Genomic DNA, 23,956 nt, shown 5'->3' with positions numbered 1-23,956 from the left:
CATTTATAATATTCTTTCATGGCATTTACCCGAACACCTCTTGTTATTTAACACCTCTCATTCAAACAAGCTCTGCAGCCAGCACAGACAGCCCCGCGTGTCGCGGCCTCGGTTCGGGGGGTCCGGCAGAGTGACCGGGCTGTGTCCGTGTCCCGCAGGTACCTGATCCGCTCCGACCCTCTGGCACACGTGGCCAACGACGGCCACAGCCGCAAGAGCAGCTGCAGCAACAAGCTGGGCTCCGGCAACCCCGAAACGCGCGACGAGACCCAGCTGTGAGCAGCCGCCGAGCCCCGGGCGAGCCCCGGGAGCGCCGCGGGAGCGGAGCACGGAGCAGCCCCGGGGGAAGGGGCCCTGCCCGCGGTGCCCCGGAGGAAGGCGATGCCCAGCCTGGCCCCGGGCCCGGGAGGGGTGCCCGGAGCCCCGGGAGCGGCGGCACAGCCGGACTCACCCACAGCCGCTGGCCCTGCGCCCCGGGGATTTTAACTTTTTATACCGATACCGCAACTAGTGAGAAAGTCTCCGCTGGTGCTGGTGGGACGTGGCTGAGCCCAGACGCCGATGACCCCGGGGGAGCGGGGCTGGGGTTGGTGCCGCCCCGGACGGTGCAGGTTGGTTGGATTTATGGAGCCGGTAAAGACGAGAGTGAAACTGCACCGAAACCCTGCTCCTCTTCCTCCTCCTCCTTCACCAGGTGTCCCACCCTGCTCCTCTTCCTCCTCCTCCTTCACCAGGTGTCCCCCAGGGCACCCAAACTTCTGCTCTCTCACCCAACTCATCTTCTTCATCCTCTGCTGGGTTTCTGTTCTGGGTGGCCACGCTGGGTGCTGGGGAAGGACTCTGGTGGCCGTGTGACAGCAGGATGAGGGGACAGAGGGGACAGCAGGACCGAGGGGACAGCGGGACAGAGGGGACAGTGAGCTGCAGCCCCCACGGTGCCATGGCAGGGGCTGCTCTGCCCCCAGCACCTCCTGGCATCTCACAAACCAAACCACGCCAAGCCCAGGGGCGCTGGGCCAGCTCTGTGGCAGTGTCCCCGAGCCCTGGCTTTGTGTCCCCTGTGCTGCCGCTGGGGCTGAGCTGCCTGGGGGATTCGGGCATGCTTGGGCTGGGCCAACACACCTGCATGTGCTGCTTTGGTGTCTCCACTCCAGCCAGGGCAGTCTGGGGTCCAAGCCCTGTCTGTCCTGGCCAGGACCTGCTGTCCTTCCCCTCCCCACGGCTCGGTCACACCGTTAAGGCAGCGGGTTCTGCCTGTCCCCCCCTGTCCCCCAGGGCCCCCTGGCAGCTCCAGCCTGCCCTGACTCTGGACCCCCTGTCCCCGTGGCTTCCCCTGTGGCAGAGGTGCACAAACCCCCAAACCTGGCACCACCTCCAGATGTGTTCTCCATCTACTTTTGCACATTCTACAGCATCGATGTGGAAAGGGTTTGTTTGACTGCCAAGTGAATAACTGAGTCGTTAACTTTCTATGTTCATATCTTACAATTGCAATGTGATTTTTGTTTGTTTTGTTTTTTTAGCAAGGAGCTTGTAAAGCACAACATGGCCATGAAATCCCATCAGCTTCCCAGCTGAATGGTTTATTGCCATTAACATTCACTTCCCCAATACACCCCCAATCAATGTTTACAAAGAAAAGAAACAAAGAAAAACCAAGCCAAAACCTGTTAAAATGTGTTTTAAAGAGCTGGGGAGATGCCCCCAGCCTATGGGGATGTGCTGCCCATCCTGCCCGTGGCCCAGAGGGAGATCAGAGATGCCCAGGGTAGGGCCAGTGCCAAGGCTGGTGTCACCTCCAGAGGGTGTTGAGAGGGACCTGCTGTGCCTGGATGAGGTTTAGGGTCCATCTTTGATTTTTTTTTATTGTTGTTTTTCCCTGAAGTGCCAGGCAGGAGCCCCTGAGAGGTGGTGGCACATCCCAGGCTCAGAGAGGTACCACAGGTGCACCCCTCCCACCCTGCTGAGCTGTGGGCACAAACAGAACTGTCTTTAAAGCTTTTTGGAGTTGTTTTGATGGATTTTTAATGATTAGTTTTGTTTGGATAAGGCAGGCACATGTTTTATTTATTTCTTTTTGTAGTTTCACATGCCAAATCTGTCATTTCAAATGGAAAAAGAAGCTGTAGGGTAAGAAGTGGGTGTGGTTGAAGTACAAAAGGACACGTGGGCTCTGTGTTAACTTGAAGCCTCAGGATGCTCAGATCATGGAGTGTTAATGTATTTTAAGTGTCTGCATGTACTATGGATCATTTTCCAAACCCCACTTCCCTTTCAAGGGAGAGTGGAACAAAGCAGTATTACAGGTTAAAAAAACCAAACCAGCAAACAAACAAAAGCCCAGACCCCAAATAAAGAAAGGTGTGATTGTTTGCATTTATTTACTGAGAACATACAATTTTTATGATTTGTTTGTTTGGCTGTGAGCTGTGTGTGAGAGCGCAGGGAAAGCAAGCACAGCTCCTCAGGTCAACCCTCCCATGGCAAAAAAAAAAAAAAGAAATTTCTTTTAAAAACCCTTAATTTACTTAAAATTTCACCCCTAGCCCTGAGCAGCCAGGTCAGCTGTGTGGCCAAATCCAGGGTCTGTGTTCCAGAGGCTCCACTGGCCGTGGTGTTGGGTCCCTCCTTCCTCAGCGGGCACACACAGCTCCCCTAAACCGAGGAGAAAATGATCCCAAGAGGAAACCACACACCAAAAGGACTGAAGCCTCTGTGTGGTTTGTGATATTGTCCAAATGCCCTCGATATTCCTGTATTTGATGCTTCTGTTTGTCCAGTGTACAAAATCCCTGCATTTGAAGCGGAAGCTCCGTGTACAAACCCTCGGCGTTCCTCCTCTGGTGTAAATTTCCAGCCTCCCTTCCCATGGGATGGGGAAAACCCTGTAAATACTCACCTGTGGGCAATGCAAGTCTGAGAACCAAGGGTTCATTTTTCTAATTCCTTAGCCTCAGTTACAATACTAATGTAAAAACAAAAGCAGTTTATTTTTCTAATGGTCCTGGAAACGTCGATGCAGCGACAGAATCGCTGAAAGGGCCCGCGGGGAGAGGGGCACAAGGAGCTTCCGTGGGAAGAGGAGAATGGTTATTGCTTCCAAGCATGGAAAAATCCCATTTTCTGGAGGAAATAGTTGTGTTCCAATGCAGAGACCTGGCAGGCCCTGGGGGATGCAGAAACGAGGACAGCTGGGATATTTTGGGGTTTTCCAGCATCGGCTCCGGCGCATGTTCCGTGTCCACTAACGGTTTGATACGCTCAGTATGGACTAAATCCACATATCCTGCATTAAACTCAACTACTCAAACCAATGTTATGAGTATATTTATTTCCTGTTATCCCCCTTTTTATTTAACCTCTATAGAACAGGACATTTTTATTCCAAGCTCAGCTCCTGCATGGATTTTTATCAGCAACAGCAACTCCCGTCTTTCCTCTCGGAGACCGAATTCCGGGAGCTGCTCTGCTGGGATGCAGCCAGCCAAGGGGAGAGGGTTTTGTACAATTCTTGTGAAGATGCTTCACATTTCTGTAAAGATAAATGAAAATAAAAGAGCTGCATGCAGCAACAGGAGACACTGCTGTCTGATTTTTCTTTTTTTCCTGGAGTTTGTTTTGCAATCCATGGGAAGGTGTGGTTTAAGCTGAGGTTCAAGGGAGCTCTTCCCAACTTTTAACATTTTAATTTCATTTTCAAGCTCTTTGTGCACACCAGGCACAAAGGGTTTGGTGTGGTAGAAGAGCTTTTAAAGATTATTTGATTTATTTATTAAATCCTAATTTCTGCGATTTAATAAATGCATTAAATCTTGTAGGAATTTAAGGGTGTTCTTTTAAATGATGTTTAGCAAAGTTCATGTTCTTCTACCTCCCAACACTCCAAAATTTGTCACTGGCTCCAAAGTTTCCAAGAATTTTAGGAAAGGTCCCAACATTTCTAGAGCATGCTATGCTCACACACAAAGGTTTTAGCTTGGACATCAAATGCAGGTAAGCAGAGATTGTTTTTATTCAGAATTTTAGTCAAATACTGTAAAAAATCTATTTATTCAAAATCACACAGAAGGACACAAACAATATCCCTTAAATAGGGAAGATAATTCTGGGCTGAACATGTATGTGAGGAAGTTGGAAGTAAAAGGGCACCAGGAAGCCAAATCCCTGCTAAATTACTTTTTAATTATTGGCTTTAAACCAGACAAATCTGTACAAGGAGAACAAAATCCTCTTGATCTTCCAGGACATCCGAATTGCAATGATTACACCCAAAATAAGGGAATTTTAACACACCAAGAGCAGCTCTCACTGAATAAAAACCCATCCAAGGCTGCAGAAAATGATTTAATGCTCTGCACAAGGGCATTTCAGCACTTCCCAGCAGTGGATTCTTCACTTTTTCCTCCTTTTCCACCTTCCACAGCAGCAGACACAGTAAAGAAGAGGAAATAATTCTGCAAAATGAACCAAAATTCATTCAAATATTTGCCCCAGTTGAGGAAAATCAGCTTCTAACACTGAAAATCCCTTGCAGCAGAGAAAAAAAAATCTAGAACACCGAAATATACATTAAAAATAATGGGGTTAGCGTGGCTGGGAAACAAAAAGGAAACCAAATCTGGGAAGGGTTTTTAAATTTTGCTGTAAATTCAGTTTTTATGTTTTTTCCCTGGAAGACAGAGTCAAAAGAAAGAGGTTTTCCTTTGCTAAAATTTCCAGGTAATGCCACAATAATTTGGGGATGTTTATGGGTTTCAAATCATTCTTTCAAGTGCCTCATTTGAATTTTAACAAATGCTGGATATTGAATATTTCATCATCCCTGCTGCACACACTTCCCCAGAGGTTTTCTTTTCCCCCCACTACAATAAATGTGTTATTTCTGACTAAGTTCAGAGGGATGGATCAGGAAACTCTGACAGGGTTTCAGCACCAAGATAAAAGTGAATTTTTATTTAGCACAGACAAGCAAATTAAATCCACCCTGTAGTTTTTGCAACAGGAACGTGCTCGTGCTCAGCACAGGCTGGAGAAGGAAGGGACATAAAATTCCAGTTCTGGAATGGCATTTTCCTTTAAAATCTGGATTAATTTTTTCAAAGAAGAGCTGAACTTACCACTTGGAGCAGAAGAGTAAAAATGCACCTTTTCCTAGGCCCACAGGAATCTTCAAACCCTCTAAAACCAAACCAAGCCTTAAACCTGCAACAGAAAGCTCAGGGAAATATTTTCATTTTAGAATATCAAATTTTTTAAAAAACCTGTAATTATTTTTTACTTACTACATGGTGAGAGAAGTCCAATGTCTGAGTGGTAACCCGGAATTAATTAAAAATTTTCAATGCAATGTGGAAAACACATTTCATTCTATTGGACCATATAAATATTCCAGTTTTGAACTGCCTTTAAAAACTTTATATAATAAAGTTTCACTTATCTGAAGCACACACCACCAAACCCAAAATACTCCCCAGATTTCTTCAGTTCTGCATATGAACAGCAGTAAAATGGTACCAAATTTCTCCAAAATCTTCTTTTTGGGATGATGTCCTTGGAGAATCCCAGCACAGCCTCATCCCAGGAATGTCTGGCACATCCTGACCCCCAAACCCACCCCCTCAGCCACCTGCCTCTCCCTCAACTGCTGAAAATTAATTACATTTAGCCCTCTAATTAACTGCAAGCCACTTAATTGGATAAGCAGAGCATGGATAACAGCTTAGTCCACATCCACAAGGACTGCTCCATCCCAGGGGTGGGAACAAATTCCCAGGACAGCTCAGAGTGAACAGGAGACACCTCATTCATTGCTATATTTAAACAATAAATTAAATAAAATAGAAAGTGAGGGGGTTTGGGGTGGTCTGACACTGCTCCAGTCATCAGTTCTGGGGATTTGTGGGGGGAAAAGCAAAAGGAATGGAAAATTCAGGTCCTGAGAACTCATTCCTGTCATTCTTACTTCAAACAGCCCCAAACCCTGGCTGTAGGAAGAGAAACTCCAGAGATTTCTACACTCAACAGTTTTGGGGACAAAAATCAGCTTTATTTTCTTGCCACACTCAGCCCTTCCAGTGTAGGTGAAAGCTTCTGAAGTTAGTATTTTCCAAATTCAGATTATTTTGGCTTGAACTCTTCCCCCACCTGAGAGCAGGATGAAAATGAGACAAAACCACACCGAGTACAGATGCAGACATGGAGCACACAGACTGATGGACAGGGCTGGAGGAAACAAAACTGCACTTGAAAGCACTTTAAAGATGCACATTCTTGGATTGGTTAGTAAGAAACAGAGGTCACAGACAGAGCTCCCACTTTCTCCTCCTCCTCAAAGGAAGCACAACCAGAACCTCTGGGAGCAGCTGGAGGAGTTTTTATGCAGTTCTGCTTGTTTGGGCAGAGCTAAGAGGGAACAACCTTGGCTCCAACTAATCCTGGGGAAAACCAACCCAAACAAGCAGCTTAAACTGCAGATTGCCAAATTAATTCCATTTACCTGCAGGAATCACAGCCCCTGGGGATGAGGGAACAGGTGATTGCCACACTTTTCCCTGATTTCAGGTATTTACACTGTGCTCTGGAAGGACAAAATCCCATTTTCTAAGCAAGGGTTTTTACAAGTGACACAAGTAGAGTCATCAGGGTCCAGATCACCTTGTTAGTGCCACACATCAGGATTTTCTGTCCTTGGGAGGGAAGGGTTAAACATGAGCTCACTAAAACCAGTCAGAAATCCTCTGTATTCAGAATTCCATAAATTTAACCCAAACCTCAACACTAACTAGAAAATTACCAAATTTCTGTCACTGTGTGACTACACAGATGAAAGGAGCTCCAGTAGACAGATTCAAGAATCTGATGAAATGGATCCTTAAACTATTTCCCAATTTTCTGAGAGCTTTTTGGTCCCATTCTTGCCCACTACAGTCAGGAGAAATAAGCTCTTGGCACAAAGTTATTGCAGCTCCTTGCAGGTGAAGCTTTACCAAACAGAACAGCACATCTTTAAAGTGGATTAGTTCTTGGAGGGGATGAAGTGTCACACCAACAAAAGTACACATGAAATAAAAAAGAAATCAGTTAATGATTTTTATTAAATTTCAGTGTTTCATAAAATAAATATGGTTTATAATATCAAACAGTGAGAAATAAAGCACAAGCATGAAAAGCATGGTAACAAAAGTTACACTCATGACGGTGTTTAATACTTAGCACTTTAGAAATCATAAAGCCTTTAATTATTTACAAGCAGCAAACTATCTAACATAATTTACAAAGTTGCAGCAGCCTAGTCAGGGAGTCCTGGGAGGGGAAAAACACGGAGAGACTGCACTGGAAGACCTTCACTCCACTCTACCTACCCAGCACTTCATCCCATCCCCTAATTCCCCCTATGTACAATAACTCTGCACCTTCCATCATCTCCAAGGTCAATAATTACACTGGATTTAGAGCTCAGTTTCTCTCGAGGACAGGGCAGGACCTTCTGCACTCAAGAGACACAAATTCAAGTAACACTTCAAAGAAAAGTAAACATGTGCAAACCCAAGTCAGAACCTACAGGAGCTGCAGGTAATAAGTGTCAAACCCACGGAGCAGGAGCTCGTTAGCAGATTAAATTAATTAGGGAATAGCTACAGAAACCTACTTGGGAACCAGCTGGGGCCAAGAATGAGACATGGGAGTGGTTAAAAAAAAAAAGAAAAGGAACTGCAAATATACCCTGTTACCACAGACAAAAATTTAATCTGCCAAAACACAAAGACTTTTAAGGTCATAACTCAAGATTTAATATTTCAACATGAAAAGAAATCCAAGCCATTCGACTTATTTGGGCTTTTGAAACAAATGCAAATGTCTCTGTTTAAAAATTGCTTTCAAATGAGAAAAACAAATCAATATATATTAATTTATCACCCAAAATAAAAAAAAACATAACACACTCTTCATTGTAGAGCATGCTGCTCATTCAGAATAAAGACAGGACAAAGAAAGTAGAATTACATTTCATGATGTAATAAAAACATTAAAATCTGTGATCGTTAAGTGCACCATCGTACAGGAGTAGCGTGCTCAGAGTGGAAATGTTCTATACCTACCAGCATTGACCTTTATTAAAGCAAACAAATCTTTAGGACACTACCTGAAACTGAAATCAGTAATCACTGGGCTCCGTTCAGCTTGCCTTAAGTTTCAGTCAGGCACATTCCAGCCAGTAGCACCTGTTATGCCTCTTCATGATTGTATTCCAGAGATCTTTACATCTGTGAACAATTTTTTATATTTTTTTTTTAGAAAAAGACTGGCTTTTGCGATCCTTGCAATGCTTATCTGACACAGATCCTGCAAGTAAACTCTGTTCTGAGCAGCACAAGTTGGGGCTTTTTTTCAGAAATCTGAGAGCTGGACTTACGTTGGCAGTAGGTACAGTACAACAACTGGATGTATTCAACAGTTCCTCAAAAAGGTCTGAAAGGAAGATTTCCCTAAAGACTGATTAAAAAACCAAACCAAACCCAAAGCACTTCACCCAAGATCTGTTCAATCCTTCTACCCAAGTTCGGAGCTTGCCAACTTTTAAGAATACCAGGAAAAAGGAGGGAATGAGGTGGAGAGGAAAGAGAATTAAATTATTCCCAATTTGTACCGATGAAAAGCTTCAAGTAAAAGGAAATCCACTTGTTTGAGATCTTGCTACATGCACAGTCCCTCATCAGCTGAAAGCCACAGTAGTTAGCATTGGGTGTAACAGCAGATTGATCATTCATAAAAAACACTGGCAACGTTCCTTCATCCTCAAGAACTTGCATCCGCGGTTCTCTGTCCCGAAGCTTCTTAAAAAATGTCTATGGTTCTGCACATTTCATACCAAACTGGAGGAAAATGGTAAACATGTCTTCTCTCAATGCAATCCCACTGAGCCAACCTTCTCCCCAGGAGCTGGGTGTCATTTCCGAGTCTGGCTCTTCTTTGGCACCGCGGGTCGCTTGGCTTGCCACAAGTGGTTGTGGATGGTGAGAGCATCCACGCTCACTGACATGGTTTTGGCTGGGATCACGTTAAACTGTTTTCTGTCCGAGCTGTACTTATAGAGTTTATCAATCATTTTCTTGGTGATGCTCTTTGGCCCTGTCCCAGTCAGCTTGTAGATCTCCTCCGTGTCGGGGTAGTAGCAGTAAAGTGCTCGGAACTGGCAGCCGGCGTCGCGGAACAAGATGATGTAGTGGTTGGCATCACATTTCTCCAGTTCCTGCAGCAAAAACAACCAGGAACAGGGGTTGTTCACATGCCAAGCTTTAAGGTGAATAGATGTTCCTCTTAACATAATTTTTCCAGTCTCTTTATAAACCTAAAAGTGGAACTCTAAATACAGGATCCACGTGGAAAGCAAAAAATGCTCTATACAGCCACATTTTAGGAAATGGAATTCACACAACGCATCAGTGGGATTATGAAATCAGCATCACAGACCCATGTGATTGAGAGTGCTTCAATCATTTCAGTATTTACCTCTAATATTGAGTTCTTATGTGGTTCATTCACTTTTCCAGCAAGACAGCAGTGGGATATAGCATTGTGAATAATAGGTTTGTTGGATTTGCTGCTGGGTTCCTTAAATAATTTTGGACCTAAAGAAGATAAACAAATCAAAATTATCTGCCTTACATTTATGAAGACTAAGATTTTAATTCAAAGTGTAAAAAAGAAAAAAACATCATTCTTTTTCTAGAATTACTTTTAGAGCTATTAAACAAAACAAAATACACCTGACAACTTCTCAAAAATAACATAGAACACATCACAGGTTTTCCTGACCTGGTATTCATAATAAATGAATAAAACAAACTAAAGAAAAGCAAACTAAACTGAAACAGAGCAGGCACCTGTGTATTCTGCCACTGAAGCAATAGAAGATGCTGTGGAAGCGTTCTCCCAGTCTCTCTCTGTGTTTCTGCTGGGATTTCTGCTCAGAATGGGTAAGGACTCCATTGATTCAACTCTGGGAGAGAAATAAATAAAAAGTTATATGCCAAGATTTTGGGGTTTGGGCCTGTAATCTGACATAAATGCTTCTGTCCTTGAGTGGAACAGATTATTCTCCTTTATCCTCCCCAGAACAGTCAGATTCTCCTTGCTAGAAATCAAAGCAAAACTGACTCCTCTGGGAGAAAACAAAACAAAATTGCAAGTTTGTACAGAACACTGCAGCTGGCAGCCACATAAACCAGATGAATTCAGCAGTGCTGACTGTGCTCCTCTGCCAGTGAGGTGAAGCAAACAGCACCAAAACCCAAAACTGTTTCATCCCCCAGGACCAGAGAAACCCCAGAGACCCTGGCTGTACCTCTGCGAGGGAGTGCCACCAGAGTGAACACTTTCAGGCTCAGTTGTTGCTGCTGAGGCCAAAGACAGACTGGAACCAGACTGAGCACTGCTCAAATTATCAGCTACAAAACAGGAGAGGAAATGTCAGACACATTTGGTTACAGCAGATTTGAAACTCAGGGAGTGCAAACAAATCCAGATTCTTACGTGTGGAAGAACACTTCGTGCCTGAATCACTGTAAGATTCCTCACGATGGACCGACTTTGGCCTGGGTTTTTTGGGCTTGGATTTGGGCTTCCCAAGCCCTTGCTCCTCCAAAATTTGCTGCTGTTTTTTCCTTAGATATTCCTGCTTGATGAGTTCTCGCCGAGCCTTCTCCTCTTCTTTCCGTATCCGGTCCTCCTCAGCTTTGCGGCTGCCAAACGAACACAAGAACAGTGAATTCAGTGTGGAACAACTTCCTCATCTTAAAATGAAAATAAATTCTTTTTTTTCTGTGCATCATTACCGAGCTTCATCCCTTTTCTGCTCCACCTCAGCCTCCAGCTGCTGCTTCCTCAGCCGAGCCTCCTCGGCCTTGCGCTGCTGTTTCAGAAGGAACGCTGCACGTTTTTTGGCCAGCTCATCCTCTGCCTTCTGTTCATCCTGCAAAATCCAAAGGGATGGAAATTTTAAGGAATAGTGGACAATATATTAAGCTGGACATCACAAGATTGCTGATGATTCCAAGAAAATTTGAAGAAAAACTATTACTTTTGGAAATCTTTACGTTTTTAGAATTGGTCAGTGTAAATCAAAACCTTCTATTGCTCAAGAAAAAATTAAGAGACAGTTTTAGTGTTCCCTTAAGTTTGTGAGGAGAAAAAAAGGGGCTCATCTTACTCTGACTTGTTTTAAAATGTCTTTAATCATCACAAAACCTTCTAGACCTGCAAAGTACAATACAACTATGATGTGGGCCAGGATGGACAACACAAATAATCCCAGTGCAGTGACAATCAGTCAGAATTAATCACACTACAAAGACCCTGAAAGTTAAATTCCCTGAGACCAATTTGACTTTCTTGAAAGACAAATTAAAAGAGAAAGTATCATCATGTCAGCACATTTGCAGTATTGACAATAATCACTGCTAAGCACAAATTAAGACACTAAATGTTTTGAGAGCAGATCTCTCTCTTTTTCCAAAAGTAATTGTTTTCCAGTGCAGCTTTTTTATATCCAAATATTGCAACCAATGAGGGCTGTGCTCCATCAGGAGACTGGGAAACACCAGTTCTAATGCTGGGTGAGTGTGTAACAGGAGCCAAAGAGAGAAAGGTAACACATTTACCTTGAAGAAAAAACCCACACCAGACTTCTGATCACCTTCACTAATCATATCCGTGGAGCTATCCTGGTTTTCAAGTTCTCCTTCATCTGGAGCTTTTAAATCAGACAAATCTACTTCAATGAGATTAGCCTTGCTTCTCAGGGGCTCATCCACTGGGACATTTTCTTTTCCTGAGCCATCAGAAGAATTCAACCCCGTTTCTTTGAAGCTGTTATTCACCTCTTTGCTCATTTCAGACAGAATATTTGCATCTTTGGAGGTGGAGAGAACAAGTGCCCTTTGATTGCTCTCATCATGAAGTCTATAGGTATCAAAGAAACACTTCTCCTGGGAAGCACTTCCATGATCAGGACTGCTTTCCAGTCCCCCTTCCGTGGGTGTCTTTGCCAAGCTATTGGGTGGGAAAGGTCTCAGATGTGGAAGGTTTTCTAGGCTGGGTGTTGGGGTTTTAACACGTGCTGAACTCTGCTGCCTGTCCTTAGGGACTTTCAGCTCTGAAGGCCTTCCTGGGCGGGGAGTCCTTCCCTGGCCGAGGCGCGGCGGTTTCCGCAGGCTGTTCATTCCAGTCGGAGACAGGGGCTCAACAAAATGAATCGAAGGTTTCACCTTTTGGTCCTGAGAGTTACTTCTGGTTCCTGGGGATGGCACTGTTGGAGATTTCATGAGCAGCTCCTGCTGCTGGGAAATCTTTAAGATGGCCTGCTGCAGGGTGCTGATTGTTTCATTCAGCTTCTCGATAGAAAGATCACATTCATTTATATCTGCTTCAGTCACATTGTCTTCTAGGAGGGCAACAGAAATAATTTTACTTTTTTCCAAATCGTGTATAGCTGCAGGGTCTTTTGGCTTGTGTTGCTCAGCAAAGGCCAGGCTTTCCTGCATTTTTACTTTTGCTACTTCTTGAGAATCACTGAGCATTTCTTCTCTCTCCTCATCTTTCACGAGAAACTCCTCAGACTTGGAACCCAAAGAAACTTCATCTAAATCTTCCCCATTGTGCCGAGAATATTCTTTAGCAAAATGTTCCGGTTTAAGGGGCTGTGGACCATCAGGAGATTTCCCTTTTTTAACAACATGCAGGAAAGCTGCCTTGCCCAATTTTAGTCTCTGCCTTGCTGATAAGGCTTCCATCTTCTTCTTCTGAGCCTCTATGGCCCTGCGTTTCTCTTCCAGCTGCATATGGAGCTGCACCAGCTCCGAAGCTAAAAGATTAACGTTGTCTTTGTTCTGCCTGCTGGGGCTCTGTTCTCGCTTTTGTTTCCACGTGGTCAGCGGTGCTGGGCAGCTTTCTGACCCATCTGGGGTGGTTTTTTGGGAACTGCTCGTGCTGGACTTGGTCTCGTAGCTGTTGAGCCTCTGCAGCTTCCTCTCTGCAAAGCTGGTCATGCGGACACTGCCGCTGGCCATGGACACGCTGCTCACCTGGGAAATGGTGCTCAGGCAGGGGCTGGAGCGGCCGCTGGCATCGTCCTTGTCCTCGTGTTCCTTCACCTTCATATCCTCCTGCAGCTTGGCAGATTCCTCCTCACCAATGTACTTAGTAACTATAGGATGGTTGTCCATGACCACCAAATCCTGGTCAGCATCTTCCATGTCCAAGAGATCCGGCTCTGAGTCCTGTCTCACCATAGTCCAGGCTGTATCCTGAATGTGCAGGTTGAGACCTTTCCCATAACTCACACTGACTTTACTCGTTACCTCATCATCAGGTTTAGCAGCATGAAGAAAGAATCCTCCAGTGGACAGCTCCTGAGAGGAAGGATCTAAACTGCTACTAGCCAAAGGTCTGGAAGCTTCTACACCTGCTTCCCCTATGGCCACTGCATCTGCAGAACTGGGATCTGCAACTGGAGTGAAATCAGAGCTAGAAATTGGAGTAAAAGTCCTATTGAGGTCATGCTCACCATGAGTGCTCGTCGCTTTCTTGCGGATCAAAGACAAGTGTCCTTCATTTAACCTCTTTGTTACAAAACTCCTCTGTTTCCCCTCCCCACACTCATCCTCTTTATTGATGACCTGTTTTTCCTTGGCTGGTTTCAGGACCGCAGGCATTAAAGGCTCCAGGTAAAAGCTCTCGGGTTTGCTGTCAGAAGGGTCACTGTTTGTTTTTGGAGACCATGCTGTGGTGGCCACTATGCTGGGCACCCTGGCTGCTGCATTCTGCACCTCAGGCTCACCACGGCTTGGCCTTTCTTCAGATCTGATGATTGCAATGAGCTCCTCATCTTCATCCTCCATTTCTACGTTGTTCAGCAAGCTCTTGCCGTTAGCTTTCACCGATGGAGGGTGGGGCTGATTTTTGGGGGTTACATTGACAATGTTGGAAGCAAGACTGTCCTTGCTGATGGATCTGGCCAGGCTAATGCTGTCACCAGAGCCAGGGTCCACATCAGTACTGGCAGAATGATGAAGGGCAAATGGTGTTGGCTGAGACAGAGGCCTAGAAAAGATAAGAAGAATCTACTGACACTTAAGCATGACAAGGTACAATTTGTTAAAATAAAGACAGTGATACAGACAGCTAAAATTGTTGTTGTATTTTAAAAATGCATCCTGTATCATGAGTGACCAGCAATACCAAGCAGCAGCTTCAGACATTTCCATTTCCAGCATTCCTGAAAATCATGTCTGACGTATTTTCAATTGCAAATCTAAAATCAGTCAGCTCTGAAGGGGCACATTAAGAGAACAAAAGATTAAGTGACTGTCAGTGCAGTTCTAGGGCAGTGATATCACATTACCACAATCAAATTGTCACAGTATCACTTCCTCAAGCAATGCTGTAATAAATAAATGCCTCCCTTACCTGGGTTTCCTCTCTGGCCATGCCAGAACTGCCCCTCGTGGCTGCCCATCAACGCGGGTCAGAGAATTCGAACGGTGCCGATGGCCTGAAAGGGTTTTTAATTGATAATAGTTTAGAAATGGTCTTTAAACCAGCACTTTTACCTCATTTAATAGCAAATACAGAAACAGAATCAACTCCTTCCCCAACAGATGGCAGCAGAAAACAGATTTGCTGCAGCTGCCACCAGACAGACACAGTCAAAGCCTGAAAAAGATTAAAATCCACTAAGTTTCTTAAAAGATCTTTAAGATTTACTCAAACTCAACATGCTCACCCACTTGTGTTACTGCAGGTTAATTCAATTTTAAATCATTTCTAGAAATTAACTTACATTTTAATTAATTTTTTTATTGACATTGGCAGTCATTGCCTGCTAAAAGGCAAATTCAAGGCAGACTTACCAGGGCTGTCTTCTCCCTGTAAAGATTTTTGTTGCTTTTGCCTCAAAGGCAGCAGTGGATGGGAAGGGCTGAAGGCAGGGCTTCCTCCTTTGCTACTAATTCAGAAAAGCAAAAATTAATGACTACAAAGAATTTATTCTTCTATAACCAGAAAAAATATCAAATTGTGAAATTACACTGGTAAGTTACCCTTATCCTCTTTAAAACTTAATGTCATTTATTTTTAAGAAGTTCCTTAAAGAGAAGCTTTTCACATGTAACAACACAAAAATAAAGCTATTACCTGAAATTAAGCTCCTAAACACAGTAGGTTTAAGATGTTGCTTACGTAAATAGTAAATTCAAGACAAAGGAAAGGCTGAAATAACTTAGAAGTCACCAGGAAATTTATGTCAGCTGAAAATCCTGCTCATTTACTTTCCTGCACATCAGATCATGTTGAAGTTTGTTTTCGCAGAACCCCAGAATGGTTTGAGTTGGAAAGGATCTTAAAGACCATCCAGTTCCAGGCCTGCCATGGACATGGACACCTCCCACAAGAGCAGCTCTCTCCAAGCAAATCCCTGCCCAGCTCTCTTGGAGCCCCTTTAGATACTCTAAAGTCACTCACTTTGTGGCAAAATGACAACATTTAGCAGCACAAATCCCCAGGTTATCCAAACAGAGGCAGAAACAGAAGGTGGAACAACATGAAGACAGACTCACAGGTATTCAGGCTCCTCAGGGTGCAGGTAGTACCTGCTGCAGGTCTCAGGGGCTGCCTGGGCTTGGGGCTGCAGCTCTGCTGGGCTTGGGCTGGCAGGAGTGGCCAGGAAACTGCGCTTGGTGGCGTTGGAAATGGGGACAGGGGGCCGGCTGCTCTTCTGCTGCATCACTGCCTTGACTGGGTACAAAGAGACAGCATCAACACAACTCAGAGTAGCCAAGGAAGGAGCAGAACAGGACAGGAAGCTCTCAGATTGCAGAGGGGAGAATAAAAACTTTGTCTAGTCTTTATTTAAAATATCTGTATTCTGGTGAGCTTAATGGGAATTACAATAAATGATTAATTAGTGGGTTTAGAGGGGGGAGGAAGTACCTGTTCAAAAATTATCCATTCAAAAAATTAGAACTCAAGTGGATGTAGGACTAATTTTCCTTCTACTTTACTGCTTTTCAAAGATTCCCAGGAAGAATAAACCTTGGGTAGAAATGAAGGTTGCAAGGAAACACCACTAGGCAAGTTTCACTGCAATGTATTTTCTGAATAACGTGCTATCAGTTATCTGTGGTTACAAACTTACCATCTTTTATTTCCTGGATATCTCTTGGTTGTACAAAGTCTGGTTTGACATTCTCAAACCACCAGAAGAGTTCTGCAATGAACACCATGACATTAGGCTGAAACAAAAAAAGAGGATAATTACACCTCACATTAACAAAACACCCATGATTTACCCACATTTTATTGAAAAATATGTCCTTTGTTATGTTTCTTACCTTTAAAACCAAAGGAGCATACAACATGTCCTCCAAGGTGAGGTAAAAGCATTTGTTTAGGTACTCATTTGAGAATTCTCTCAAAAGCTGAATGTTATAGAGGCTGTCTGCAATTGATGTCACCTCCTTCAGACAGATATCTGGGAAGGGGAGAGGGCTGAGTAAGTTCTGGCACTGTCCCAAGGGCTCACCCCTCCACCCCCTCCTCACAGAAACACTAAGAACTTTACAGGCTCTACAGCAGCACTGGATATTTACTGGCTACCTGTGACATTTCTCTACCTGCTCAGTACCTGAGGGACAGGAAAAGGAGGAGAACAGAGAACAGTTTCAGCTCTGCATTTGTTTTTGAATCCACAGGGGATTCTGTCTATCACAAAAAAGATAAACAGGCTACAGAGAACACACATAATGACAAAATACAAAAGCAATTAAAACCAGACTTCTTGATTTGAATATAATAAAGGGTTACTCCTAGGATTCACAGTACTGGTTCCTTCTGAAAACACTCAGGAACTCTGCAAGGTACAACATATCTGAGAATTTAAAAACCATTACAAAATGTTGATATGCAGAGGTTAATGCAACAAGGGCATTGATTTATTAAGTAAAAAAATTCTGGGGAAGAGAACTAAAATTTTGCAATGCTCAAGAGTGACAATTTCTGCAGATTGAGAGAAACCATTTCAAAAGCTAGATTTTAAAATGCCAAGTTATGCATTCCTACAGAAAAACATGGGAATTATCAGCTAACAGTGGTGGACATGTACTCCTTTTTTATGGTATTGAAACCGAGCTCAGTTATTTGAGCAAAGAAAGGCACATCATCTAAACTGGAAAATAAAGAATTCTTTTGTAGCTCAAAATATACAGAGCACAGTCTTCTAAATACAGTAAGAAAAAAACAAGATCCAAGAGAGATTATTTTTCAGATGCAGATTCCATATGTGACCTGGCTCCAACCTGCCATATTCCACTATCTATTAAATGTGCTGCATTTTTAATGTATTTCTAGTTCAGCTTCCAAAGCTTGAAGTCTTTTATTCTTTTTTTTCCCCCTCAAAACCTTTATTCCATACCATCCAGTTTCATTTGCTCTGGACAATAATAGTGAATCACAGCTAGAAGAGCAGCACCATCGCTACCATCCTTCATCAGATCTTCCAGCACAGGGAAATAGGGTAACTGCCTGCTGGAGAGGTGGTCCCTTCTGTAACGCACCTACAGAGAGAAAAAAAGGGCTCACATCATGCTGAAGAGGCAAAAAGACAAAAAAAAACCAAAAAAGCAAAGAAGAAGGAATCTGTGTTAAGCACTGAAAACTCTTTTCACTGGATCCTTTCTGCCTTGCTGCCCCAAGTCAAACCCAGCTGACAAAGTTGTGCTTTTCTCCCTGAGGAAGCCAATCCTGAAGGAAATGGTGTTTCCCTTTTAATCCTAGAGTGGTTTGGGTTGGGAGGGACCTTGGAGATCATCTAACCCAACCCTCTGCCATGAGCAGGGAACCTTCCACTATGGCAGGCTGCTCATCTGCCATTCAATCTCCTGATGCCCAGGAGCAATCCGTGCTGCCGGATTCCTCGCTTCATTCACACATTTCAGCTTATTATAATCAGTTCAACTCAAAACCCTTCCACACAGATGTGTGAATGCAGCAGATCCAAAGGAAGAGACATGGGGAACTGCATGAAAACACTTAAAGCATGGGAAAAATGAAACACAGTAAGAATTATTGTGATGGGCCGGTGATCTCTCATACCTTACCCACATCCATGGATTTGCTGTCGTGTCCACAGACAGCAAAGTTCTCTCAGAGAGAACAGAACATGGCACATCTGTGTGCACCAAAGGTGTTGTGCAAAAATAAAACACATGGCCTTTTCCAAAATAGAGAGGAGGAGGCCTTGACATCCCCAGTAAAACTCTCCTTGATTTACTACAGATCAAAATCAAGCTCTGGTGCAAACCACCCCGCAGCCCTCAGGGAATTTAGAGCTGCCAAAGCCAGTCAGCTGAAGAACAAATCTTGGCATTGCTTCTTGCAAGTTTTGCAAGTTCCAGGGTTGCTGTTTCCTGAGCATCCACACACTATGGGAGGCTGTGTCTAAACTGAGCAGCAAAGCAGGTGGGAAAGCAAAAGCAGAATGCACTGCAGGGCCTGGCAGAAACACCTGGCAGTGCTGGGAAAACATCCCTTGGACACTTCAGGGCATGGATAGCACTGGGATTGAACAGAATCTCTTGTCTGCTGTGCAGACACACCAATCACACATTGAATCATCAGAGGAAAGCTGGGTTTTACCAACAGCATCCTACACTTCCCAAGCCAGCCTGGGAAAGCTCTACACACACACACACACGCTCCTAGGTGTCACTTTAGAATGGCACAGGCTGTGAAAAAATCTGTTCAGAGCAATGAAGATCACTTGGAGCAATGAGAACCAGGTTCTTCTCTTTATTTTGCACATGCTATGCTAATTTCCCCAAGGAACTCAAAGCTAACTCTGCATGCTAATGCTATTTTTCCTGTCCTTTTCCCAGGTGCAAATTGGGTTTTTCCCCAGCCTGGAGCACTCCACGAAGATGTAATGGAATGGGAATCATACTGTACCACACGAGCATATTCCACTGGTTCCAGCATGCAGTGCGATAGGGCATGCATCAGATCAGGCTTACACAGAGAGAAATAGTGAGATACAGGATGGTGATTATTCAAACAAGAAACAAATCAAAGGCATCAGCAACATCCATTATGCACTAGAAATGTGGTTGTTAAGTCTGGTAGAATAAGTGTGCACACCAAGATAAAGTGGTTAGCTTGAAAGGGTCAGCATTTATCCACTTAAAGTAAGCATATTAAAAAAAAAAAACCTTCAGAAATTCTTTTTCAGCTTTAATTCTTCCTGTAGTTAAAGTAGATACAAATATTTTTTTTCCAATAGGCTAAAATGGAATTTAAATCAACCATAGTCAATACCAAGAACTAAAATCTGTAAAGATTCCTTGTTTCTTTTGGTTTTGGTGAAAAGCTCCATAAATTTATCAAAGAGGGTTTTTATGGACTTAATTTAATTCCTTATTTTTTGCACAGCTGTTATTCTCTTAACCTTTCAGTCTTTTATACTGAAAATTCTGAATTCTTCCTTATTTTCTAAGCTGAGTGTCATGGTTTGTAACCCTCCTGCCCATGCATACAATTAATGACATTTGTATGCAATAACTGCAGAAATGGTGCTATTTAAATAAATTCTGTATTAAAAAGCCCCAACCGAACAAAAACCACAAAATAAAAAAGCACAGAATTTACAGAATCTGACAACTTTGAGAGACTGCAAAACCTGCCAGTAAACCATTAAAATCTAAGTGAAGTGAGACAACCTTTGTTTACTCCTTCCTTTAATTTCAGATATTTAAAGTTTTTACTCCAGCCCACAGATTTGGTTCAAACAAAGGATTAGGAGGCTGCAGTGGGACTGAGCTCTCTGTGGGAAGGCAGAGAGATCCTGGGGAGGCTTCCTGATCACACCTGCCTTTTCCAAGCGCTCTGCCCTTTGGAATTAACAACTGAGATAACAGCTCATCTTCCCAGAGAGAAAATGAGTAACACCAGCTCCTGCAAGGGCAGGAGAAAGGGCATCAAAGCTAAGGAAAGCAAAGAAACAAAGGAAATTCTCTGCAAGTTGAAATAAACCCAGAAAACTCTGACAAAAGAAAGCAGGATTTCTAGAAGCACTATTTTGTTGGGTTTTTTGAGGTTTTTTTAATATATAGTGGAATTGATATTCCAATTTCACACTTTAGCACAAATTAAAATCAGTATTTTGTTCCGATGTGCAAACTGTCTTCCCTCCCACTGCACCAGCTCCAGGCTCCTTAACTGAGCACACAGTCCCACCAAACTGGTCTGGCCAACCTCCTACCCCACCTCAGTGAACAGCAGTGCTCTGGCTCTGACAGATTCACAAATCTGCACCAGAGCAGGTGCAGGAGCAGTGTAAGAGCATTATTTAAGCACAAACATCTGAGTATCTTAACTATGGATTCCAAGATTAGGCAGCCGTTTAAGCCGCCCAGCTTTTCTCTCACCTCAGTGCTGTCATCAGCTCCTACTTACAACCAAACCCAGCAAATGCAACCATTTCAACTGATAATTTTCTAGTTTTTATTTTCTTCCTACTCCACCTCCCTCACTCCTGCAGTGTGGAAGCAATTTTGAGTATGCTGTATGCTGTACAGTATGCAAAAAGCACGTCATGAAAACAAAGCCTGATGACCCAAAAGCTCACACAGGTGTTTTTCAAAGAGCAGCTGAGAAGCATTGGAATGGAAGCAAACACTCTGAGAAGTTTAAAAAGCCATGGTTTTGTGGATGACAACTGGTGTAAAAGTAGTTCACTTACAGGTACTAATTTCCAATACCATTTGGAAGGAGACTGCTCAGGAAGCAAGGAAAGGAACGTAGGAATAGGAAAGGAACATCAGCAATGCAAGTTAAAAGCAGTAATACTTAAATGCACTTCAGCAATAAACACTTTCATATTTCAGAGGGCTTGTAGCCTAGAAATTTAGATTTAAAGATACTAAAATGAGACCCAAAAGCCAACAGGGTCAAATAATTCAAGAGATCCCTTTAGACCACAGATCAACTTCTAAATTAAGCAGCTCTTTTTTGCCAAAGGATATTATTTTCCCTAAAAGGCACGTAAAAAACTTTTGCCACTAACATGAAAATTAAACAACTGTGCCTTGTTCATAGGTCACACTTTGAGCCCTTTGCCCAGCAATGCCAATTTGAGGAAAGAATATGTTATTTATAATTTATCTTAAGTTTTTATGAAACCACAAATTGGGAGTTCAGATAGACATTATGTTGGAGAAAGACCTATTTGACATTCTCCAGAAATGAAAGTGTGCTATATTTTGCAATATTAGTGCATTGTGATATAATTTCAAGGGAAAAAGCTGGAAAAAACTACAAACACACATATATAACATTTGAATGCCAAGAGTATCCTTGCTGGACAGAACCTGAATAAGTCCCTAAATACACATTAGACAAATAACCCATGCAAAAAGAATATGCCCCAAGAGCTTCCAAAATATATAACATATATTTTGTGCTGTGAAAGCTGAGTCATATTTACCCACATACAGTTGACACAGGTTATTTTAGTTGAAACAAGTTGTTCTCATCCTACTGAAACTTAAAGGAAAGTTAGAAGATACCAGTGGGCTTCAAAGGCGAGGAAGGGCACTGATGACAGAGACAAAACAAACTGCATGCAGAAAATCTCACTTTTGAGGATTGGAGCCCTCACACTTCTCTGACAAAGAAAATACTGATATTAAATCCATTCATCATCAACACACAATATCACAACTGAAGATAAATTTGTTTTACCTTTTGATGCCCTGGACTTTCCATTAGTTGTTGTTTTAATTTAATCTCTTTCTCTGTTATCTCTCTCATTTTAAGGTTCACCTAAAAGGGCACAGCATGGAAAATTAATTAAAATATGCCTGGATATGTTTCCACAAGTGTCCTTCTTGCTCCTGTTACTTCATGGTCAATTCATGCTACAAACATCAAAAGTTCATCGAAAAACATGGTACAGCAGTTTTCTAGACCAATGCTCTATCAGCAGTAGCTGAAATCACAATCCTGGGTTTGCAAAGACACATTCTCTTTGGAATGGGACTCTTATCACTCAAAAGAATTTGAGTAACTTAACTGCTGCCCTTGGAAAAATTTCAGCATTTCTGTTAAATATTCCATCTAGTCAGAGTTAAGTCCATCCTCTTATTTAGCATGAAACAGTGCTTCACCTAAGAAACACCACACCAAACAAACACCTCATAGCAACTTGTCTGAAACTAAAGATCAAATTTTTACAGGTTTTTCTAAGTTAGTTCTTGATTAGCTTCTTTTTTTTCAAATGTATCAGCTTTATTCTTCCCTAAGAAAAACAAGTTGCAAAAGTAGAAAAAGATGATAGAAATGCACAAGTAAGAAAGGAAGACACGCATCAGAATCTATTTTAAAAATCTGAAAGGTGACAAGAGAAGACAGGCAGGCTTTTCCCAAAGCAAATTTTACCTTGTTAATCCAGAAAACCATGGCATCCTCCAAATCATAGGGCAGTTCTTTTGAGGCACTGAATGTAGAGAAACGCTTGACACTGGCAACCACCTTCTCAATGCTGATCATTTCTACAGTGTAGGCCATCATAAGAGCATCAATCATTGCCATATGAGAACTCTGAAAGTAGGAAACAGAGAGGATTGGAAAATAAAATCCCTTTTAAAAAACGCTTTGTTCTAACTGTATTTAAAACAAAACATTCCTAAGGTTAACGACCTAGAAATTAAGAGCTCTTCATTCCATTTACTATTTTAAATAGTGTTAAATAAAAAGGAGATGATTAGGTGGATTTAATTAAGCTAACCATTTTGATTGGTGCAGAGCCCAGATCAGATTCAGACACAGGTGTATCATCGCTCTCCATGACGTAAATCCCCTTCCGAGACAGCGCCTGGATCACGGACTGGTGTCCCTGCAGAGCAGCCACCTGATCCCCCTTGAGGATGAGGCTGCAGACCCGGCAGTAGAGCTCGCTGGAGAGCAGCAGTTTGATCACAGGGGGTTTGATGTGCTCCTGCTCGTACTGATCGATGTAGAACGGGTCCTTCAGCTCCTCCGGGACGTTGTCTGCAACGGCGGAGAGAACAGCAGCACAGCTCGTCACCAAAAGCCATTGCTGAATGTTAGTGACATGCACATTTTATTTTTATTTATATATTCACTGCTTAGATCCCAGCTTAAAATGGGTGGCAAATGAGCAAGGTTTAGCTGGATCTTCAAAGTAAGATCCCAAAGCATCCGTGCACAGGAACTGGACAAGTGCAAGAGGGTCTGGCCAGTCTCAAAACCAAGCCACCAGTCTTTGGATGAATTTTGGCAATTCAGAACAAAAAGACAGAAATGTTCTACTAAAACCTTGAATATTTTACAAACCAACCAGTGAGCTGATCATCTATTTTTTTGTCAAGAGCTTTAAATCAAACTATTGCAGCTTTCAGCCTTTAAATAATTCAAGCCTAGGAAGCAAAACCACTCCACTTGGATTAAGCAAGAACTTTAAACCAAGTCTAAAACTGAGCTTCTGCCTTGGCCCAATTTCCACAAGTTGTGTTAGGATTTTATCAAACTGAGTCTAGACCCTGAGTGTAGTAATTTAGAAGAAGTTAAAATTAGCAACACAGAAGGCCTCACCCTTGCACACCCCCAGCCATAAACACATTTTTACTGCTCCCCAGCGCAGCTCAGAGCTGGCAGGAGAGAAAGGCACTAACAACAACTAATATCCCAATCACTCTAAATATGTCCAAGACATCTCAAATCCATCCCTTGCTCTATATCCCAAAATAAATCCTTCTTCTCATATTGGGTAATCAGCCTGGAAGCTATTGATCTTTGTAACAACTGAGCAGGAATAATGAGAGTCTGCAACTCCAAGAAAAATATTTTCTAGCCTCAAGTGTATTGTCTTAATAGAAGCCTGACATTT

At 42.9% G+C, this 23,956-nt stretch overlaps 2 protein-coding genes across 22 annotated transcripts in view; one reads left to right on the top strand and one right to left on the bottom strand.

Annotated features, from left to right (window-relative positions):
* KCNT1 (potassium sodium-activated channel subfamily T member 1) overlaps positions 1 to 3,579 on the top strand; it is an 81,462-nt gene extending 77,883 nt beyond the window's left edge. For 11 of the 12 annotated variants that reach the window (XM_086858787.1, XM_086858783.1, XM_086858785.1 and 8 more), the window contains one exon: positions 159 to 3,579. In XM_086858787.1, coding sequence (XP_086714913.1) covers positions 159 to 279 — 121 coding nt within the window. In that variant the 3' untranslated portion in view covers positions 280 to 3,579. The remainder of the gene's footprint in view (positions 1 to 158) is intronic. The other variant, XR_015278310.1, reaches the window with a different exon arrangement.
* A 3,497-nt stretch (positions 3,580 to 7,076) lies between these two features.
* The window catches only part of CAMSAP1 (calmodulin regulated spectrin associated protein 1), a 33,228-nt gene continuing 16,348 nt past the window's right edge, over positions 7,077 to 23,956 (bottom strand). For 3 of the 10 annotated variants that reach the window (XM_086858771.1, XM_086858779.1, XM_086858773.1), the window contains exons 3-19: positions 22,835 to 23,097; positions 22,486 to 22,647; positions 21,790 to 21,870; positions 20,789 to 20,821; positions 17,468 to 17,609; positions 16,389 to 16,528; positions 16,193 to 16,289; positions 15,615 to 15,792; positions 14,910 to 15,004; positions 14,467 to 14,551; positions 11,661 to 14,100; positions 10,836 to 10,972; positions 10,534 to 10,742; positions 10,346 to 10,448; positions 9,885 to 10,000; positions 9,511 to 9,629; positions 7,077 to 9,250 (exon numbers count right to left, since the gene is read on the bottom strand). In XM_086858771.1, coding sequence (XP_086714897.1) covers positions 8,948 to 9,250; positions 9,511 to 9,629; positions 9,885 to 10,000; positions 10,346 to 10,448; positions 10,534 to 10,742; positions 10,836 to 10,972; positions 11,661 to 14,100; positions 14,467 to 14,551; positions 14,910 to 15,004; positions 15,615 to 15,792; positions 16,193 to 16,289; positions 16,389 to 16,528; positions 17,468 to 17,609; positions 20,789 to 20,821; positions 21,790 to 21,870; positions 22,486 to 22,647; positions 22,835 to 23,097 — 4,703 coding nt within the window. In that variant the 3' untranslated portion in view covers positions 7,077 to 8,947. The remainder of the gene's footprint in view (positions 9,251 to 9,510; positions 9,630 to 9,884; positions 10,001 to 10,345; positions 10,449 to 10,533; positions 10,743 to 10,835; positions 10,973 to 11,660; positions 14,101 to 14,466; positions 14,552 to 14,909; positions 15,005 to 15,614; positions 15,793 to 16,192; positions 16,290 to 16,388; positions 16,529 to 17,467; positions 17,610 to 20,788; positions 20,822 to 21,789; positions 21,871 to 22,485; positions 22,648 to 22,834; positions 23,098 to 23,956) is intronic. The other 7 variants (XM_086858775.1, XM_086858780.1, XM_086858777.1 and 4 more) reach the window with 3 other exon arrangements.

This window comes from Cyanistes caeruleus, chromosome 20 (genome assembly GCF_971803275.1).
Source record: "Cyanistes caeruleus chromosome 20, bCyaCae1.hap1.1, whole genome shotgun sequence".
In the NCBI taxonomy this organism is placed as follows: Eukaryota; Metazoa; Chordata; class Aves; order Passeriformes; family Paridae; genus Cyanistes; species Cyanistes caeruleus.
The sequence above is the reverse complement of the archived record's forward strand: the minus strand, read 5'-3'. Positions and strand labels throughout refer to the sequence as shown.